The sequence below is a fragment of the Rissa tridactyla genome, chromosome 7 (genome assembly GCF_028500815.1).
Source record: "Rissa tridactyla isolate bRisTri1 chromosome 7, bRisTri1.patW.cur.20221130, whole genome shotgun sequence".
Classification (NCBI taxonomy): domain Eukaryota; kingdom Metazoa; phylum Chordata; class Aves; order Charadriiformes; family Laridae; genus Rissa; species Rissa tridactyla.
The window spans coordinates 27,059,181-27,077,513 of NC_071472.1; the positions used below are offsets into that span (position 1 = coordinate 27,059,181).

At 40.9% G+C, this 18,333-nt stretch overlaps 1 protein-coding gene across 2 annotated transcripts in view; it reads left to right on the plus strand.

The window, feature by feature from the left end:
* The first annotated feature begins 822 nt into the window (after window positions 1-822).
* MTX2 (metaxin 2) overlaps window positions 823-18,333 on the plus strand; it is a 34,530-nt gene continuing 17,019 nt past the window's right edge. For both annotated transcript variants that reach the window (XM_054208788.1, XM_054208789.1), the window contains exons 1-3: window positions 823-970; window positions 14,779-14,826; window positions 15,800-15,846. In XM_054208788.1, coding sequence (XP_054064763.1) covers window positions 931-970; window positions 14,779-14,826; window positions 15,800-15,846 — 135 coding nt within the window. In that variant the 5' untranslated portion in view covers window positions 823-930. The remainder of the gene's footprint in view (window positions 971-14,778; window positions 14,827-15,799; window positions 15,847-18,333) is intronic.

Here is an 18,333-nt window from a genome sequence, read left to right on the forward strand (position 1 = left end):
ATAGCCTACATATTTAATTTTCCTACCACTGTAAAGCTGAAGTGCCTGCAGTATTTGACACCCACCTTGAGTCCCGTGGGAAACACCATCGCTTCCCGGGCACAGCCTTCATCCCTGCTCGCTGCCTGGAGCTGTGCCTGTCGCCCCACGAGCCCACAGCAAACAGAGTTATCAATACTCCCATCTATCGCCGTACTGGCAGCTGTTTCTCGCTCTCGTTTGACAGACTGAAGTTTTTTTTTTTCACTCCCCCTGTGACTGTGTTTCCAAGTTACGATAATTATTACACCATGGATAACTTTGCGCCCTGGATAATGTTTCTGTGTGTCCTGGTCTGAGTGACACAGACTAATTTATCTTCTAATGCTTGGGGAAAACTGCACTTTTAGAAGACTCTAGTGCCTGAATTTGGGAAAATATTTAATTTATAGCCAGCTATATGGGATTCAAGCTCTCAGTGTTTCCGAGCCTTGCAGGGATGAGGAGAAGCGAGACCCGGGCACTTGACCCAGGCTGGTTAATGGGATTATTTCATACCATGAACATCACATTTAATATAAATTAGGAAGTTTGCTGAGGAGTTCTCTCTCTCTCTCGCGATGGATGCAATCCTGAGAACTCCTTGCCCCGGTGCCGGACCCCCGAGCCCTTCCCTTCCTCCCGAAGCCGGGAAATCGAGGCGCGTATATCCCAAAACCCCGCTTTATTCGCGGATGTCCGCCTCCGTAGCGGAGGACAGGTCCGATTGCCGCCGCCAAGCACCGGCACCTCCCCGCTCGCCCTCACGGTGACCGGCGTCGGGCGGAGGCCCCGCCCCGGCCGGCGGGGGCGGAGCGGGCCCCGGATGCAGTTGCTGCCCCGGCGGCGCGTCCCCGAGTTCCTGTGCGTGCCCTCGGCCTGTCGCCTGCCTCCCTCCCTCCCTCCGGCGACATGTCGCTGGTGGCGGAGGCCTTCGTGACTCAGCTGGCCGGTGAGGGGCGGGGGCGAGCGGGCGGGACCGGGCCGCGCTCCGGGTGGCGGTCTGAGAGCAGGAGCGGGCCCGCTGGGGTGCGGAGACAGAGCCCCGGCGGCCTCCGTCCCCTCCTTGGGTGACCCCTCGGGACGGGGCTGGGAGGGAGACGGCCGGGCGCCCCCGGGGAGGGGCGGCTGTGGAAGGCGGGAGGCAGGGGAGCTGTGGGGAGCTCGGCCCTGGGCCCCCTTCCCCTCCCTCGCCCGCCGGGCCTCCCTGCCCAGCGCCCCGCAGAGCAGGTTCACTGAGTCCCCTCCTTTAGGGAGCCCCTAACTCCTCGCTATGCTAGGGTGCATCTTTGCTTGAATAAGTTCTCTGTCTTTTAAAACTGTTTCCTTCTCTTCAGCGGCCCAAAAACCCCGGCTCTATTTATAATTCCAGCAGCTGGAGTTGAGTCCCGCACTGTGGGAGAGCTCGGTGCGGTGCCGTCCTCTCCCGGCTCCCCACGGGCTCGTGCCATGGTTCCAGTGTTGCTCCTAGGAAGCTGAGGAGCGTAAGGGTGACTTTCCTACCTCTTAGTGCTCTTGTCATCTGCTGCGGCTTCGCCACATAAACTGGACGTGAGCCTCGTCCCACACCAGAAATCACCAGCGTATCACTGTGGAGTTATTTAGCAAAAAATCATATTAATCTGGTCTGAAGGAAAAAAACCATAAAACCATGCACCTCGGATAATTCCTGGCTAGGAAGTTCCAGATGCATTTAGTATGTTGCACGCTGAAAATCAGTGGATTGGCCAGTTTCTCCTTACTTGTTGTTCTCTGTTCCTGATTTGTTGCTGCTTCACAAGCTCACAAGCAGTAGATACTGCAAGGAAACAGCGTTTTAATTGCTACTGACCTGTTGAGGGGAAAGCTGGTGTTTTTTTCCCCAGAGGCTGGGTCTTCTGCCACTCATAGAGGCCCCAGGATAAGAGTCCAAGGTGGATTCTCTACTATGAATGTACAGTTGCCAGAGCAGGCTTGCCCCTAACGGCTAGGTAAAGTGGAGGTGGTGGATCTTGAATCTGAGTGTGCAGAGGTACCCATAGACAAGCTTGAAAGTTACGCTGGGCTCTTGGGTTGTCATTTGTTAATTCATAGACATTAGCACAAGCCATGCTTACGTTCGAAGGGCCAGAGCCCTGGATCCTCAGGTTGTGGAGAATATGGTCACGGTCAGCATTGCTTCATTACATTTACTAGCCTTTATGATCTCTTTAGAATATTTTATTTACATTGGGAAACACAAGGATAATGACTTATGTGAGTAGATGTTGATTCTGCTGCATTCCTCTATATGATGGATATAGAGGAATGAATATGAATATATTGAATATATGAATATTCTAGAGTGAGAGTTTGCTGGTATTTACTTCTTTCTGGAATTATAAATACAAATTCAAAACTATACTGTCTGTAGGCATCTCATTGCTTTCTTGTTTAAAGTGCTGTTTTTTTTTTCACATCTTCCCTCTAAACAAGCAACTTATTGTGGAATACAGCAATGACAGATCCAAATTAAGCATAATGTAAGGAAAATGCATGTTTGAGAAACTGGAAACAAGAAGATAAAGTTCTGCAACAACTGGCTGTTTCCCTCCTTGCTGAACGTTCTTCCTCTGTTCCTGGAGAGACTCTTGCCTCCCCTTTGGGGTAGTTGCATGCTGCTTATACTAGTCTCAGACTCTTATGTTAACAACTGTACTATTAAGGTGGTGCTTTGAGGGCATCAGAGCTGCTCAAGTACTTCTGGACTCTCCTACAATTTAATATGCTTAAAATAGTAACACCTTATCTTTTACATGTCAGTCACATGTTAAGTGATGCTCACTTTCTTTTTATCGTTAAAGTAATGTGTAGGCATCTAATAGAAAAATACTGGCAATGCTCCTCTGTTTTTGCAGAGCAGAAAGGGTTGGTGCTTATTTTATTAATCTTGTACTTCTGTTGGATGCGCAGCTGCGTACTGTGACTCAAGGTACAGTACAAATCCTTGTTGCAGACCTGTCCACTGAATCATTCTTTAAAACAAAATTATGACATTGCCTTTGCTTTCCCAAAAGCGAATCAGTGTCAAAAGCAGTTATCTGCCTTGAAAATAAAAAATACCATTGCTAGTGGGTCATGGCCTTCCTAGCTCATCTGTATTTTGTACCAGTCCCAGGCTGAAACTAAATAGCGTCAAAATCACTCAATTTGTTCATAGGAAGATTTTTCTAGGTAAAAAAAAAAAGAAGGGTTATCTGGGATCTTGGCCAACACCCGCCACACTTCTAGATTTCCTGAGACATTGCACAGACACAGAGGATATTTCATTCTGGTACCAATAAGATATAAATGTGCCACAAACATAAGAATATTTGTGAGGAAGAAAAATGATGTATCTGCAAGGAAAAAATACCTTCTAACAATGACATGTGTTTTAATAGCGCCTTATCCCCACATCTGTGGTTGTGAATACTGCCTTTCTCTTATGTATGGATGGAAATGTAAGAATGATTGAGAATTTCTTCCATGTCCATAAAAATGAGCTTTGATTGGCTTGTCATCGAGGGTCCTGTTTGTGAAGACTGTCACTTTGTTGTGGCAGTTGCGATGAACTGCTGCTGCTCTAAGACGTAACAGCTATAAAGCCTGGGTCTTTGCATGCAGGTGTTCAAAGACAATCATCCCAGTGTAGTTTGTTTTCTAGAAATGTTTTAAAAGCTGAGGGGAGGGTTTTAGTAGAGAAGAGGATCGTAGCTTTCTTTTACGTACTGACCTGCTTGTGTATGTATTAGAATTTTTTTTTTTTTAAAAGTAGTGCCTATCTTCGCCTTTCCTTCACCGTATGCATTCACTTCTGACATGCCTATTCACTGTCTGGGCACAAATTGAAACACAGAAAATACCATCTGAACGTGAGGAAAAACTTTTTTCACTGTGAGGATGGTTTAACATTGGAGCAGGTTGCTCAGAGCAGTTGTGGAGTCTCCATCCTTGGAGATGCTTAGCACAGAACTGGAGATGGCCCTGAGCAACCTGCTGCAGCTGACCCTGGACCTCCAGAAGTGCCTTCCAACCTCAGCTGTTTGGTGACCGTCAGTTGCTCAGCCCGCTTGCACTGCTGCAGTAATTCAGCACCCTCTCTGTGCAACGTGCATTCACTTGAACATGCTAAGCATAGTCTGCTGCTGTACTGCGTTAATGATTAAATACAAAACGATGACTAAATCACTTACGTGGAGTAAGACGCAAGCTTTACTGCCATTCAACTGTTCACTTATTTAGAAATATAGAGAGGTTCATGCTGTGTCTCAAGGAATAATAAACAAATATTTCCATAGCTTCATGAATTGCAAGCATGTTATGTCACATTTTAAATCATCTATTTCTGAACTGTAGAAAATATTAATTGGGTAATATGGTAGAGAATTTGTTTAGAGTGGCTCAGCATCAATCACATATTAACAGGATAGGAAATGAGTGTTTATACTGTAAGAAGAATTAGAGTGCCAGCTTTCAAGTGGTCCAGAACATTAATCTTTCTAACTCAAGTAGTTGTGAGAAGCTGACTGTTCAAATCATCCATAAAAGATTGTTGAAAAGATATTTAACTGATCACTAAATTACTCAATATGCTTTACTTTTTTTCCCCCAAAACATTAGTTTTAGATCAGTGATCAAAAAGAGGGAAAAATAATATCCTTGTTTGTCCTTTGATCTCTGGAAAATTACTTCTGTTTATTGCCGTTGAGTTACGTCCAAGGGTCTTAGGCTAGTTATAATACTAAGGGAAATGAATGCAGTTCGAAAAACAGATGCCCTTCTGCCTTTAGATATTTTACATTCTTAGTGAGTCTACCTCCAGTGAGACATGCCAGAGCAAAAATAAATCTCTGACGTGACTGTTTTATGTATTGAGACAAGCTGCAATTTGGCTGAGAACAAATACAGGGGGAATGAAACTTGACCACCTAAATTGTTCCTGCACATAAAATTTAAACCGAGTATGCATTTTGTGCATCAAAATGTGCACATGTACACATTTCCTGCACGTGTAAGGTGAAAAAAAATAGTTATTCTTGCTTAATAATAGCTTGTCTGTAGTGCAGGTTGTTTAAGCCTGCTGCAGAGGTGCTTATAGTCCAAAAGTGATTTGAAAATACCAAATTTGTCAGGCTGTATGATTTTATCTTACAGCGTTCTTTTACATGTGGTTTTTTTTTTGTTAATCAAACTAAAAGGAATCCCTTTAACTCATGTTCATTTTCAATAAACAAGTCTCTTAACACTGCTTTTGCCAATTTGTGCTCAGACACAAATGTTTTATGGCTTGATGTGAACCAATCCTTTGAGTGGATTGCCTATCTAATCTTTTTTTAGGTCAGGGGAAGAATGACTTTTTTCACAATTATTATAGTACAGTACATATTTCATTTTGAGATATTGCTATTTCTTGTTTTTAAGAAGCAATATAATTACAGTTTATAATAGAGTATGCGTCTGCAGTTGTTTCTGGCTCCATTAAGACTAAGCAATCTTTCTCTAATCAGCATTTTATTGTTATATGTTTTCTGCTGAAGTAATGTCTTCTTTTCTCATGCCAGAAATTAGATTGCTCTAGAAATAATGGTAACAAAATTAGTAAACAAGAAGTAACACGTGTTTCGATATTGTCCAGTTTGATTTGCAAGTGAGCTTTCATCAGTTGTAGAACGATTCAGATGTGAGTGCTGTTCAGGAGCCAAACTGTTCAGCTCACAGGAGGTCGTAGAAGAATGACTTTGGGGAGGAACCAGATTTTTCTTCTCCTTCTCACTGGTCATTGGATGCTCTGTTCTCTGACTGTCCCCAGGCACTAACCTGGTCTCTTCCTGTAGGTTTGGACCCTATAAGCCCCTTCCTTTTCAAAACAAGAATGAGTGAAAGAGCTTGGTTGCCGTCCTTCCTTGCTGTAGTTGAGCAGGCATTGCATGTTGCTGCATTGCTGGGCATTTTCAGCTGTTCTGTCTTGAACGTGAGTGAGAAACTGCAGGTGCGCATACAAGCCATGGGGAGGACAGAGACAAAGTCCACACCACGTTCTGAAATTTTTATCATTATTTTTAAATTCTGGTCTTTAGTTATTAAGAAGATGACATAGACGTAACGTGAACGCAATGCTTTAATACAAACTGGAAGAAGTTACGTGCAGTACTAAAACCTACGAAATATGTAGGAAGGATAGGAAGCATCAAAGGAAAAAATTACAATGGTGCTACAAAGACTGTAGGAAGAATTGATACCAGTCTCATTTAGGAGGGAAAAAGTCCAACCAAAAAAACTGGAATGCGCATACTGAGTTGGAAAGTAAAAATGCTGAGAGGTGGGAATTTTTAACAATTCTACCTTCTAGCTGTTGCATAATGAAATTGGAAGTTCTTGCTAAGGATGCAAGCATTAAATTGGCTTCAAAGTCCAACTGCATGTGTATTTTTTTTTTTTGGCATCTGAACGCCATTTGGAGAAACTCTGGATGCATTGGAGTGTGCTCCCTGAAAGCCTTGGAAAAGAAATGAGGAAGACTTGAGTATATGATTAAAAGAACAGGATAAACGTTTTCAGATTTTGAAGCAGGGAGTCTGCAGCATTTCCTGGAGGTGAGGAAAAGCCTGAGAGGTGCTGTTGCAAATGTCATTATCTGTTTTTAGCTGACTTCAGCTTAGGACTGTGAGCCCTAAAGCAGCATCTTGCCCATTGCTATTGGTAGTGCTTGGCTGGCTGATGACACCAGGGCTAACTGTTTGCATTTCTGCCCTGCAGAGCTTTCCTGCCTGGAAATCTCATCTCTTTTTGTGCCTTTGCAAGACTTTGGCACAGACAATCTCTGTTGTCATCACTTTGTGCCTCCTGGTACTGTTGCACTCAGGGCTGTGGGTGAGGTAGGGAAAGAGGGAATGAAAAGAGAGCCTTAACAAAAGGCCAGAGGGGCCAGGGCTGGGTAAGCAGGATTTGTTTGTGTGTGGAGTAGCTTTTGGAGTCTGTATGGGATACTGAGGTCCTGTCTGGTGGGACAGATGTGTAGGATCTCTATCATGGATCAGAGTAGGGGTGCTGTGGATGAGAAAGCAGGGAGCTCCTTTGGGGCACTTTGCAGAAGTGGTGTTCAGACTGCCAAACATCCTTAGGGGAGGAGGAGTTCAGACTACCACAGAGAAGAGGGGATTTCAATTTAGGAGAGCTTTCAGAGGACTGATTTAAAGTATACAAATGTAGATAACATAGCTAAGAAATATCCTAGTCCAGTAATGCACTTAAGGCATTCATGAGTATCATATCTCCACTGCCCTACTCTTCACTGCTCCTATGCTTGAAGTTTCACTTGGCAAGGGACTTAAGTAGCACAAAGGGAAGAGATTGATTTAGAGATCTATAAAAAGCTATAATTAAGAATTACAGGGCTTCTTTGAGATGAAACATTTATGCTGAATATCAGGAATAAGTAAAATAGCTCCAGCTTGTCAGGACTTTATAAATAAATCTTTTGAGATCATTTAGCTGGCGCACTGTCTGATTTTTTTTCTGAGGAAATCCAGATGTTGACTTAGGAACAACTTTTATTTATGGATTTGATTTTATTGAGATTTTTTTGGCCTTGTCTTCTGACGGAGGCGTGGTTCTGCAGAGATGCTGAGCAATCTCCCTCCTGTGGCCTGCCCTAGCAGTGAGAGCACTGAGCACCCTGGAGGATTGAACCGCAGATGTGTACGCTCTGGAAAGTCGACTCAAAGACAGTAACAGAATTGGACTAATGCTTAAATACATCAATTAATAGCTTGCTTGGAGGGTGAAGAAGCAGATTGTGTCACACTAAATGACTGCTGCAGTAATGTCACACGCAGACTCTCTTAGTGGTGGAGCCACAGGAAACTCAAGTTTGAGAATTGCTGCTGAGATTGAGTCTTTACATTGACAGTCTGCTTGATCAATAATTACTGAACGGCCATGATTTATCTGAATTGTAATATCTCTACGAAGGATTCCTGGGATGGATTTAACCAAATGATGTAATTATTTGTTACATGATTTAATGCATACTGTTTAACTTGTGTGAAAGTCAGTTTTCATTTGGCAAGGCACTACGAAACACTTCTTGGTCCTTTGTCAGCAGAGCCAGGGAGTTGCTGATGCTTTCATTTTTTTCTTGGCCCTTGTTAGTTTACAGGATCAGGCCAATTACATGAAATTGATCTGTACTCAGTGTGGGTGGGTTGAACTGGTGGGTCTTAAGGCAGCTAATTCACAACTTTCTCCTGCTTCCTTTATTGATCACCGTTAATTTACAAGATGTGTATTTTTTAACTGCTTTGGTTCCAAAGTGGCTGCAGCTTCACTGCATTATCAAAGTACACCCCTCCGCTTATTTCCTGTAATAAGGATTTAGAAACACATCGGTTCCTGGCATGTTCTTTTTAAACGACGTATTGCTACTTGCAGGTATGACTGATTTGTATTATGAAAAGAGAATGAAGTGATTATATGCTTTTTGTTGCATCTTGACATCAAGGGGTGAATAATCCTCTTTCCTTCTGGAGTCTGTGGGATAGCATCCTGTGTTCTTTGGGATAGCATTCTTTGGGTTACTACATCTAGAGCATAGTGAGCAGCAGTTCCCTCCATAGCACTCATCTTGGGAAACCAAAAAGGGTAACTGTTTTCCTGGTGATTGTTACGATCTTTGCTGCAAAATGTTCGGAGACTTCTAAGTAACATTGTTGGATGTGGATGTTGCGCAGATGTAAGACTGAATTTCTTTTTTAGTGTTTACTCTTGTGAGAAAACAGTTTCGAGGTATCTCATTATAATTTAATCAGATTTGTACCTAGGGAGAGGCTGAAGGAAACTATGTGGAAATAATGTGTAAGTTAATCTCTCCAGCTGTAATATTGCAATACAGTGATTCAAATTAATGCCAACTTTTTTTTGGTTTTAATAGAGGATATCTTGCCTGTTGGCTGTTTCAACAGACCTTTAATGCCATGTGAACCAAACTGGTAAATACAGATGTTTTAGTGTTCCTCCTTTTTATGCAAGTTTAATATCACAGTGTTTAAGCAGAATATAAGAAAATGGAAACCGATCCTTGCAAATGTGATGATTACAGAGAAGTAGTCGTTTTTATTTCTGTATGATCCATAAACTTCTTAATGTTTCAGGAAATTGCTCTGTCTGAGAAGATCAAATGTTCCCCGGACAGGTCCAAGCCTCACCTACAGAGCACAGTGAAGTGCATGGAAGAGATTGGGAGTTGACTGAGTACTTCATTTGCAGAAACGGAAAGAGGATGTCAAAGGATAAAATGCTGGCATACTGAGAATTCAGTAAATTTTAGTTTTTAGGAGATTTGGGGCAGATTTTGTCTTGATTTACTTCTCACTGTATAGTTTCAGTACTTGAGAAGTAATCAACAGGGTAGTAACATTCAGTGTTAATTTTCTAGCCTTGATTCTTATTAGGCATAGGCTAGTTTTGTAACAGAAAATTAATTCTATCTGCATTGCCTTCCAAAAATGTTCTTGCCCCACCGAAATTCTATGGTATTGCTAAGAGCTGGGAACAGCCTAATTTCAAGTTGAGTGTTTTCCTGCAAAAACTTTTAATCTGTTGATGACTTAATTTCCCATGCAGGAGGGAACACCTTAATGCCTGGATCCAGAGGTATTTGGCGTTTGTCTGTGCCTGATATTCAAGAATGCTGCAGCTTAACAACGAGTGTGCTAAATGGGTGGCAGACCAGCACAGCAAACCACACCGCGCACCCTACTGCTTGAAACTGGCTATTCATACTAGCCCGCTGAAACTGCTAAACTGTCATTTAGCATATCCCACAATTTAACATGCAAAGTATTTTGTGTCTTCTCATTTTCACAGTCAGAGTCTTATTTTTTTAAGTAACAGGATTAAAGGCATAACTGTAAACCATTTATTTCATTACAGCTCTTTCATCATCGTGAAGCTGCTTGGGGAAGGTGGATGAAAATGTCTGTTTCCCCCCATCCATCCAGGCAGCACTGACAGAGGATGAATAGTTTCCCAGTAATTCCAAGTGTAGGAGTTGAAACTGAGTTTTGTACGCTCATAAAAAGACTCTGAACATCCTGGACAAGGAATTGGTGGGGCTGAGGCACTGCAGAGTATCTTGGGAATGTGGTGCTTCCTCTTGCACAGACTTCACTGGGGGAATGTTATTGCAGCCTCTCATTCTTTGAACTAAAATTCACCTCTGTGCGAGTATAGTATGTCCTGTTTTGAGAGCATTAGCTGGAACTGAGATGTGCGTAGGCCTCAGGTGAGCTGCTGATCCCCCCCTGAGAGATAGACATCTCTCAAATGTCTCTTCTTACAGCATACGTGCATTCTTCTCTCTTGCTGTCCCAAAAGTATTTGGGTGGATAAAGTCTTGCTGTTGAAATGACAGTCTGAAACATCTGGAAACACTGAAATCAAAATGCTAATCGAATATCTCTCTCTGGCCTTAATGCTGCTCAAGTAGAACATTTCACTACAAAGTCTGATAATGCAGTATGTTTTTAGCGGCAAAGAATTTGACATGACTGTCATGCCTCATTCTGTTTTTTTGCGAGAGCAAAAATGATGTATTTTCTAAGTCATTCTCTGACATGACAGGTGAGGAGTCTAGGAATCTGTTTTAATAGATAGTTACAAACCCAAGTAATTAAAACTCCACTGGGAACATGCAACACTCTAGTTCACAGAATTTTCTTCTAAAAGTTTAATTTGACACCTAAGAACACTTTGAAATCTGCATCTTCTATGCTAAACTGTTAATAAGTAAAACATTTTGACTAACAAACACGTTGAGCTTATTGAAATTTTCATGCATTTTTAGTCATCCACAAAACCAAAGAAGATTTTATGTAGGTGGTCTACTTGCCATTTGACTTACCCAGTTGTTGTAATGCTGCATCTGCCGAATTCTCAGTTCCTAAGATAACAAGGCTTATGCAGTGACGTTTTCTGTGTCCATCTCCCTTTAAATTCTCACTTCCCAGTAACTTTTTAACTCAAAGCTGATTTCAGACAAACCTGATTGGGAGGACTGATCCCGCAGATGGTTGTTTCCTATAACTGGCATTAAAATGAGCAGTGTGGTAGGGGAGAACTAGGGAAAGACAACAGCGTGAGGTTTGATTGTCCTAAACAAATAGCAGACAATCCACATGAAAGACTAAATATTTGAATTCTTTAAGCATGGGAAAAGTTTCAGTAGGGTGGGAAAACAACTTTTACTAAAGACTGCAAGCCTGAGAGACAGGCCCATTGAAAACCACACAATAGTAATTCCTCTGATTATGGAGGCAGAAGGAAGAACCAAATAGTTCCTTATTCCTATGATATGTAGAGAAGCTGTTCCTGTAGGGCATACTTCCAGGCAGTTATTTCATCCTATGAGCAGCTAATGGTAAAAACGCCTGTTGCGTAGGATCTAACACGTAAATGTGATTCTGCGTTGAAAAGCTTCTGAAACTGAATTGACATCACATTTGTTAATTTTCTCTTTATATACCTAGTGCCCCAGTAGCTGTGGTTAGCAGGGAAACGAACATCTACAGACCAGAAGATTATAGTTGCCGAAGGATAAACTGGATTTGACTTCATTAGTGCACAAATGATAAGTTTGTGAGGAGTTATTATAGCATTAATCAACTTGATGGATTGGAAATATGACAGAACTGAAGCAGCGTGTAATATTAGTGCCTATTATTCTACAAATTATGTCTTCACCTACATTCATAAGGCAAGAGTCATTGCCGTACATTAAAGATGTTACACGCTTTCTCCTCTTGTGGAGGCATGTGACATCCCTTCAGCAATTCCTCCTCCTCTCTTCCCCCAGTGGGGTTCTGGTGTCTCTCCATTGCACGTTTTCACCTTACAACCAATCGAACGTGGTTTCGGAGCTGGCATTTGAATTCAGCTTTCACCTTACGAACCTGGACCTCTCACATAGCAGTGTGTATTCAAACTTCATGCTCCCTCAGAAAAAAATGTTGGGAGAAAATGACCGAGTAGAAATTGAAAGATAGGGGACAGATAGTAGGTATTTAATTCTTTGATTCTAGAGAATTGTGCAGGCTTTGTGTATATACCTCCAGTATCGTCGGAACACAATCTGCCGCTTGCAATTCTGAATGCATGCTGCAGAGTTTTTTTTCTAGGACATAAGTAATAGTACGTGAATCTTAGTGTGAAGTTTATTGTTTTAAAAGCCAGCCTGTACAGTGCCAGCAAAACCAATTATCTTTTATCTGGTCTGCGTGCAAAGAGCTGAAGGCCTCGGTTCAAGGCTCATTAGCAATTGTCCACCTCATTCAAACACGGTCAAAATTGCCACCTCTCTCTGGAGACCATCAGGTGCCAAGTGCAGGGTGTCTTATTCATTAATTCTCTTAGAATTGCTGAAATTTGGCGTTTAAGGTGTACTAATAACAAAGGCTGAGATTTTCATGTGGCCGTTTGTCCTCGCTTCATTTACTTGTCAGAAGACATATATTAGTACACAACTAAACTGTGAAGGAATGAATGCAAAGATTTTAAACTGCTCTTGTCCTTTTCTTCCCTCAAGTTGGGTGTACGCTCCTGCTTATACTAAGACGGTGGGATAAAGACTTTATATCATGACTAAGAAAATTAGGGTCAGCAGATACGATTCATGAAAATCTGTATGTGATCAGTAGAATGTGGAAGGAAAATTTAAGGGAAACAAGTTACAAAAAATATTCTGCGTGTGTTTTGGTTTATAGCAGTGGTGTATTTTTGGATTCTGTGTGTCAAGAAGCTGTTTTTATCTGTCTGTCTGTCTATCTATATCTCCACGGCTGCATACAGCTTAGTGCCAAGATCAGACCGAAATTAGTAGTTTGAATTTCTTGAATATACCTAGCTCTTGTTGGAAAATGAGAAGTTCACTTGATTTTTGTGGGCCTGAAATATTTCAGCCACGTGCTTGTGTAAAAGCAGGCCACTTTCAGTTTGGTCCGGAATCCAAGAATTACATATAAATCTGACGTTTCAGTCTGAAGACGATCTGGCAAAAATTTTCAGCAGAAATGGGCCCTTGCAGTCTGAAGCCCTCTGTACCATTTTGGGCATGTAAAAAGGATGTTTTTACTGTTTGGCTGGAGTATTTATGCGATCAGTGTACCTTTGTGACTTAGTTATTTCTGTAAGTATCTCAGAGTCCAGCAGTGATAAGTTTGTTAAAGTATAGTAATAACATCCTTAATTTTCTCATTCCATTTGCTCTTGCAGGACTTTAGCGGACCTGAAGAAATGTACATTAGATAAATTATTTTAAACAGTTAAGGCTGTTTAAGTACCGCAGACACTATCTTAGTCCCTTTTTATTTAAAGAAGTAAATGTACTTCCACCTCAAGAATTTTTACTCCAGGGCAAAACTTTAATGGAGGGGTGTAAAACCAATAACTGCTACAATAAAACATAATACATTTTTTCATGACACTTAAATGTGATTAGTTGCTTTCTCATGCCCATACTAGTATAGCTTTGATAGGCTCTGTGCCTTAATGTTGGAGGTAGTGACCTTTGCAAAACTGTGTACAGTGTTGTAAGCTTTACAGTTCTATTTTACTTCCATAAAAATTAATACTTTATGAGTATCCAAAAAGAATGATAGTTAGAAAATTGTGCATTTTTTTTCTTTGAGTTCTGAGGGCAAAGACACAAAGAACGACCTTACTGAAGCCAGAGGCATATTTCTGTTTGAATGACACGTAGTTATTTATATACATCATTGCTTCAAAAAATATTATGTGATTAGAGCATTAATTTTTGTTTACAAATAGCTAGTTTGGATAGAACACAAGGTTTTAATTGGTATTTAAAAATAGATTTTTAATCAGACATTAACAGGGAGTGTAATGGAGGCAAAACAATGCGATGACCTGTTATCTTAATGCTACTGTTTACAGTAAATCAGTACTGATTATTATTTTTGCCTTCCCGTAAATCCGAGTGGTGTATGATTGATTAAGCGCAACGGTTCTCAACTGGAAGATGTGATTGTCTTTTATTTCCTTGCCTTTTTTTTTTTTTTTTAACAACTGTTCAACTGTTTTGAACAAGTGATGATGCAGTTTTTTTAATGCGTATTGACATTCCCATTTTAGGGTTGACCAGTACATCATTCAAAGCAATAGGTAGTCCCTGTCATCCTGGTGGGTAGGTTTCTGACATGTCCCAGCACCTGGCTTTGTGGGTATTATAGAGGACCAGTGAGTACCGCTGACCACAACTTTAAAAGGCGGAAAGCTTTTCCATTTCCCCAAAGCATTCTTCATGCTTCATTTTGGAGGTTTGTGCCTCTCTCCTCTGGGTCTTGTTCTGTTCTTTCCAGAATTCTTTGTTTAGTACCTTAATAAATAGTTGCTCTTGAGAGTGGCCAGAATTGTGATGAGAATGTGCACAAGGATGCCTTTATGGTGGAGGGAAAGTAGCAGCTTTTGCTGCTGGAGAATTGCAAGGCCATTCTGTAACGTAGCTTGAATTTTAGCTTTTCCTGCAACATTAAATTTTGGGACTTAAGTTTTCTTCTCTGTATTGTCCCTCTGTGAGCAGGAGAGAAGTCCGGGAGAAGAGAGTGACAGGGGGACTTTTTTAGGGCAGGTTAAATCTTGCGTCAGCGTCTTTGCAGTTTGAGTTCCTGCTCTAGGTAACACGTTCAGTTAGCATCTGCAAGCGCATTGTTGTTTGCCTTGCTTAATTAATTCATCTTCTTTCCACAGCCGCAGAGCCTTGGCCTGAAAATGCTGCGTTGTATCAGCAACTGAAGGGTGGGTACACTGTTTTTTGCAATTAATAATTATTTTTAGAAAACACATTAAATATGCACTAAGATAATTAACTGCAAGGAAGCACAGAAGCTGTTAAGAGTCCTTTGTGTTGTTTGTCTGGTCAGAGGTTTTATCTACTCTTGCATCTGCCGGTATAAACCAGCTATTCATGGCCTATAAGGTCCTTGGTTTATTATTGACTCATTATATTGGCTGCTGTAGGCAGTGTAAAATGATGTGGTTGCAGGCACAGTTGGCAGATTTACTGCACCAATAGCTGAGGCAGCAGATTTTTGAAGTCTTGTGGTAAAGTGGGCTCTCAGTAAAAAGGAACTGTTAAAATGTATAGGCTAGGATGGTTCAGGCTCCCTTTAGCAGCTCTTCATATATCATCAGATCACATTATGGCCCCCATTTGGGGCTCAGCAGCCTGCTACAGTTGTCAGAAGACTGCAAAGTAATGAAGACTAATAGGTAGCAGCCCTAGTCTTCTAAGCATGGAATTTTTATTGCAGTGAACTTGTCATCTTTCTTTTGTGTGACAGACCTAGACATAGTGTGCAATATTAAGTGCAAGCCGCTTTTATAGGTGTCTGAATGCTTTTACTTTTTAGCCAGAGGAGTTATGAAGATGCAGCTTTATTTAACTTTGATTAGAAGAAGAGTAATTGGCATAAAACTCAAGCATTTGGTTTTTAGTTGTGAGCATTTTTTATTGTACATTGTTGGTAATGTATGATAAAGGCAATTGCATTTGCAGGAGAAATATTCCTGGTATTCTTTTTTTTTTTTTTCCTCCTCTTTCTTTTTTTAATGTTCATATCACAGGTTTTCTAGTCCAGCTGCATAATAATTATATATGTGCTCCTTGTTTTATGCGTGAGAAATGCAACCCAGAATGACTTACAGGTCAGTAGCTAAATGGGCACTGTTTTTTTTTTTAATTGTGGTGGTTTTTTTTTTCTTTCAACAGAGGAACAAATTTTGCTTTCTGATAATGCATCTTCCCTTGCTGTTCAGGTAAAATGTCATCTTTTCTAAACTAAAGATGTTAATTTCATTTTATTTTTTTTTACTTATTGGTATCTGGCTGAAGTAACTGTATTTAGCTAAATTAATAATTTAAGAATTATTTCTGTCAAAATCACTGACTTATTTCCCACATCTGATGTGCTGTACATTGAAGTGCCAGAGCCTAAAGGGCATGAGGATTTTGAGAGTCCTCTATAGAGGGCTGCTGCTTGTACACGTATTTATATTGGTCTGTGTTTGTACAATATCTGCTTGTCTACCTACTCTGGGAACTGTGCATGGTTCCCATCTTTTGTCACTTGGTATGCTAGTTCCTCTTGTAACATCTTGCATGGTGCTTGCTGGTTATTTAATTCTCAAAGCTAATACTGCCCCAAACTCGAGGTATATTTGCTTCATGCTGTGGGCATCAAGTCCTTATATGTCTCTCATAGGTTTTCTCAATTTCATCGTGTATACAGAGTTGAGATCCAATGTGGTTTTTAGAAATAGTCCATATAATTGACAAACTTGCATCTCTAATTGACTTAAAAGCACCTCTGTGGTGTGATGTCTGTGTAAACTCCATTAACCTGTTAGGTTCAGTAACCCCAAATCTCAAGGGGATGTTTTCCCCATTAGTAGAGAGGGCCTGGCTGTCAGAAGTGGTGGTGAGCAGGATGTCTATAAGGTTCCTATTCTTCAGATAACTTTTCTGCAGCTTTGCGTAGTAGGGAATTGTACTTTTTTTTGCTTTTTGGCTCAGAGCAGCTAGAGCAAGTCATCTTCGAGGGCTGTCCAAAAAGGTGACAACTCATTTAGCCAAAGTGGGACACTTGGAGACGGTAACTGACAATTACCAGTAAAAAGGCTGGGATCATTTGATTGTGGTACTACTTCCAGGATCTCTAACTTTTTTCCTTCTAGTCTGGCAATCTAGGAAATACTTCTAAGAGTAAATTCTGTCACAGCACAAAGGTACCTTTATCCTTTGCTGGAAAGATGACTCATCTTTGATATACCAAATAAATGGGGCAGTGTTTATTTGGGCATTGTGTTTTACATCATGCCTCACAGTAATGTAAATAAGTGTTTTTGTTGCTCTCTTGATCTCGGTGTTCTTTTTTACTTCAGCAACTGTATTTTTCGTGGTTCTCGTGAATTTTCTTACCATCTAACAATATGTGTAGGTGTGGCTTGTATTTAAAACGCAAAGAAAAGAAGCAACAACATAACCCTAAAATTTCCTTTTCTAATGCATCATTTTGCTTTACCGTTTCCAGTCTGTTATCCTACACATGTCACTTAGATGATAAATTAACTATAATATATTAAAAATGCTTGTTTTTCTTCAATATTCTCTAGCTGGACAGCTGATAGTAGCCATGACTATAAATATGGCTCTGGTAGATATCTGATCTTAAACTTTATAGAACAATTTTGTATTGGGGAATCATATCTATTTTGAAGAATCTGTGTAACATGGTTGTGACTGCGAAAGAATAGCTATCCTTGGTGTCTTCGATGCATTTTGAAACACAACTTGTGTATCACTAGCTTAGTGATGAGAAAGCTTTAAATATACTGGTGTGTTTTGCATAAGGAAATTGCCGGGTTTCTTCTATTTTAGAATTTACTTTTTATTCTGTTGAGAGCCCGTTTATCTTTTTACTGGATATCTTTTTGCTGGTGTTTTTTATTTTTATTTTTTTGGGGGGTTGGGGGTTTTTCTTTTCCCAAGGAAGAAATGAGAATGGGGGATAGGAGGGGAAATAGGAGCTGGTACCTGGGACTTTTTTCCCCACTATTGCTGTTCCTTTTCCCTCTGTTACCGATCTGGGGCATGTGAATATCACCAGAGCTTGTTCGTGACTTGTTGAACTTCCGTGTGGTGAAAATGCATCAGAATTTTGAGTCCCTCTGATCAAAAGAGCATGTGGAATCAGCCACCATCAAATCTTTAAGGAACATGGTTCACAAGATGACTCTGAAGTGCTGCAACTGGTCTTTCACATCTTTCTCAAAATCTCCTTACAGCACCTCTTCATAGTGCTGCTCTGGGATGGCTCTTAGAGGACCTATATGCAGATAGCTACATATAAAATAAAGAATAAAATCCAATGCCATAGTAACTGATTGGCGAGAGTAAAAGTTGACTGTTTTAAAATTGATGACCCTGCAAGAGATGGCGTTTCATGTACCTCTTGTCAACAGAGGAGATCAAGCAGACAGCAGAGCAAGTTCCTCTCAGTGTAGGTGTAACAGGCTCTTGCAGGCATTTAGTTTGAATTGAGTGGTGAGGGCTGCAGATTAAACATAGGAAGTTGGTTGACTCTTGCTGTTTTAATAATGATCAGACTTATGACTTCTCGTTGTACAACGAAATCTGGACTCCTGACTATAGCTACGTGTGGGATAAGAGAAGGGAGGACAGAGTCTTCTGGGAGTTGCTGAGTAACTGTGGTGGTGCCTTCAGTAGTTAAAACCCAATCAAAC